We start from the raw sequence: 4,057 nt of genomic DNA on the forward strand, positions 1-4,057 counted from the left end.
TCTACTCAATATACTAAAGTACTAGTGAAGTACCGAGGTTGATGTAATTAACTAAATCTCTCACCTCAAAATTACTGGTATTTTTCCAAAATCATTGTCATCATAATTATTATTATTATTATTACTACTACTACTATCATCATCATCATTATTATTATTATTATTATTATTAAGATTAAGGCAGTGAGCTGGCAGAATCGTGAGCATGCCGGGTGAAATGCTTAGCGGTATTTCATCTGCCTTTACGTTCTGAGTTCAAATTCGGCTGAGGTCGACTTTGCCTTTCATCCTTTCAGGGTCGATAAATTAAGTTCCAGTGAAACAAAGGGGTTGATGTAATCGACTTGCCCCCTCCCACAATGTTTCAGGCCTTGTTCCTATAGCAGAAACAATTATTGTTGTTGCTGTTATTATTATTATTATTATTATTATTGTTATTTTTTGTGTAATTCCCCTCGTTTGTTGCCCTGATGGCATCTAATTGAAATCATTGTTGTCATCATCATCATCAACATCATCATCATCGATGCTGCTGCTGCTGTTGTTTTAAAATAATGTCTCTCACACACGAACCTGTTGAGAGGCTTCAGTTTATTCCGAAGGTGTTTCTCTTAAACTACTTGATACGGTTATCTCGTTAGACGCTTGCTGCTATCAGTTGAGTAAGGACAGAAACCTCCAAAGTTCAACTCGTTTCTTTTATTTTTTTTTTGTTTTTTCTTTTCCATTTAGAAAAGACTGCAAAAGAAAAAAAAAACACAAAAAAATTTAAAAAAAAAGACTAACATTTCAGGAATTTCCTTTTGCTTTTCTGGTTTCTAGTTTATGACAACATTGTAATTTACATTATTATAAAGATTTAGAAACTTTTCTACTCCACATATGGCTATGATGTTTCTCACTACCTCTGCTTGTGATTAGGGATGCACATATTGTCACCCAGTGTTTGCTGTAGCTCATCTTTTATACCAAGACAAAACAATGTACATATTAACATTTCCAATCATTTAAGATCAGAAGCCATGAGAGCCACTGCCTGGTACTGCACCCGGGCAATTATTATTATTATTAGCATTGTTATTATTATTATTATTATTATTATTATTATTATTATTATTATTAGCATTGTTATTATTATTATTATTATTATTATTATTATTATTATTATTATTATTATTATTATTATTATTATTATTATCATCATCATTATCATTGTTATTTCATTTCTAGATACTACATGGAAACATTTTGTTGACCAGCCTTGCATGGAACAAATCCGTAAGCGTGCTGTTTTTATTCATGTTGATGTTCCAGGCCAGGAAGATGGGGCTCCTGATCTTCCTTCAAAGTGAGTAGCAATGGCTTCTGTTCAGTTCTCATTTTCTCTTAGTGGACAACTGCTTGGTTTATTTAAATAAAATAAAACCTGTAGTTATTTCCTGTTGTTAAAATGTTTGACTGAGTCCACAACAAACGATCTTGTTCTCATGTATTCATCCATTTATATTTACTTTCAGCTACACATTCCCATCTATGCAGACACTTGGAGAAGATTTGGTGTGTGTCCTCGATCAACTTGAGTAAGTATACCCTTTGCAATAAGCTTAACCTTCTCGTTATCATATTTCTGTTGAAATTCTCTGCCTTTGTTTCAGTTAATCTTGGAAATAATGAAGAATTTAGTAAAAAAAAACTTTGCCATTATTAAGCTGGCATAAGGCAGTGAGCTGGTAGAACCATTAGCACGTCGGGCGAAATGCTTAGTGGTATTTTGTCTGTCTTTACGTTCTGAGTTCAAATTCCACTGAGGTTGACTTTGCCTTTCATCCTTTTGGGGTTGATAAAATAAAGTACCAGTCAAACACTGGGGTTGATGTAATTGACTTAACCCCATCTCCCCCACGCTGCCCTTGTGGTAAAAATTTGAAACCACCACCATCACAACTATTATCATCACTACAACAATTACCACTACATCAACCACCATCATCACCAGCACCATCAACAACCTTTACTCCCCCACCACCACTATCATCACCACCACCACCACCATCAAGGCTCTTTCTGTAGTAAAGCTGGTTGCATACCCACATGAAAATTGTACCTTGCAGCAGTTACCTGTAATCCCTTCATCTTTGCCTTTTCTCCTTCCACAAGGAGAAGACACCTCTCTGTTCCTACCTGTATCTGTTACCATTTTTTAAATATTTCTTATCTCATATTTTTGGCAGCGTCAAACAAGTTGTTGCTATTGGAGAAGGCGCTGGAGCCAATATTCTCGCTAGACTTGCTGTAAGTATTTTTTTTTGACTTCCTGGAATTTCATTCTTTTTCTTTCTTTTTTCCCTTCATTCTTTCTGTTTTTCCTTCTTTTTGATTTCCTTCTTTTCCCTTCATTCTTTGTCTTTCCTTTCTTTTTCCCTTCATTCTGTGTCTTTCTTTCTTTCTTTCTTTTTTCCTTCGTTCTCCCTATTTTTCCTTCTTTTGATTCCCTTCTTTTCCCTTCATTTTTTGTCTTTCTTTCCTTCTTTCTTTTGTTCTTTCTTTCTTTTGGTCTTAACTTTGAATTTCCTTCTTTTTTTCTTTCCTTCTTTCCATCATGAAAGTGGTATAATCCACATTTACATGCACCATACAACAATACTATTAACTCAGCCATAAAATTGACATATATGTCCAATTCATTAGCATTTGACGGTCTTGAGTAAACCGTCAAACTTAATATTATCCCCAGCAAGCGTTAGATACGGGAGATCTTGTGCTGCAGCATACTAATGATGTGAAACAACGGAAGGGTAACCCGCCTATACAAAACTGCCCCCAAACCAATCACAGTGGTGAGAGATTCTCAGAGAATTCACCAAGGATCAGTTATCTATCTCATGGCTTAAGGTGAAGGAGTAGGGCTAAGTTGCAGTTTTCTCCTGCAGAATAATCTAATGGCAGCATTTGGCTGGCATCTCCCAACCACCTGCTTCTGGGTTCAATCCGACTGCGTAACAAATCAACGGTGCAAAAATGCTTTTGTTTTATTTTTTCCAGATTAACCAACCTTCAAGGGTACATGCTCTCTGTTTGATCCACTGTACCGGAAGCACTGCCGGGTTTATGGAAGCTTTCAAAGACAAGGTATGTCTCAAAGATTTCTATAATTCATTCATTTTTTTTCTTTTCAATTTGTCTTTTTCTTCGTGTCTCCACTCACTATGTTTTTTTTTCTTACTTGTTTTAATTTTTTTCCTTGTGTGACTGTGTCTGTCTGTATGTCTTTGTCATTTGGATGTGTTTGTGTCACACATTCTAAGACCATCTTATCATCCTATGACTATCTTATGACTATCTTATGACTATCTTATGACTATCTTAATGTTCATCAATGTCATCATCGTCATCATTATTATTGTTGTTGTTGTCATCACCACCATTATTGTTGCCGTTGTCACTGTCACCATGATCGTCGTTGTCATTGTCATCATTTGTTTTAACATCTACCTTTCCATACTGGCATGGGTCAGACACGAGTATGTTTGGGCAGAGTTTCCTGTGACCGGACGTCCTTCCAGTTGCTGACCTTGACCTCTTTTTGAGCAGGGCAATAACCTTCCAGTCTAGTGAACAACAAACAGCCTGGACATGCCCACAGGGAGAACTAGGAACAAATGACATGCTACGGATGATTGATTTTGTTTGCAAAGATCCTGAAACATATTGAGACTTGTCAAGAAGCCCAGACATGCTTCGACGATGCTCTGCAAGCAAACAACATCATTAGTAAAGCCATCATTTACAACTAGAGAGCAGATACTAGTGTTAACAGGAAATATGAACTCACTCACACAAACACAAACACACATACATGTGTGTGTGTGTGTGTGTGTGCGTGCATGCATGCATGTATACATGTCTCTCATATATGTGTGTGTATATACATATACATACACACACACACACACACACATATATATATATATATATATATCATCATCATCATCGTTATCATTTAACATCTGTTTCCCATACTAGCAATGGTTGGATGGTTTGTCAGGAGCTGACAAGG

General features: G+C 36.2%; 1 protein-coding gene across 2 annotated transcripts in view; it reads left to right on the forward strand.

Annotated features, from left to right (window-relative positions):
• LOC106867700 (uncharacterized protein ZK1073.1) overlaps positions 1-4,057 on the forward strand; it is a 112,460-nt gene that overhangs the window by 73,196 nt on the left and 35,207 nt on the right. For both annotated transcript variants that reach the window (XM_014912655.2, XM_014912658.2), the window contains exons 4-7: positions 1,231-1,348; positions 1,518-1,580; positions 2,232-2,292; positions 3,043-3,129. In XM_014912655.2, coding sequence (XP_014768141.1) covers positions 1,231-1,348; positions 1,518-1,580; positions 2,232-2,292; positions 3,043-3,129 — 329 coding nt within the window. The remainder of the gene's footprint in view (positions 1-1,230; positions 1,349-1,517; positions 1,581-2,231; positions 2,293-3,042; positions 3,130-4,057) is intronic.

Source organism: Octopus bimaculoides, chromosome 14 (assembly GCF_001194135.2).
Source record: "Octopus bimaculoides isolate UCB-OBI-ISO-001 chromosome 14, ASM119413v2, whole genome shotgun sequence".
In the NCBI taxonomy this organism is placed as follows: Eukaryota; Metazoa; Mollusca; class Cephalopoda; order Octopoda; family Octopodidae; genus Octopus; species Octopus bimaculoides.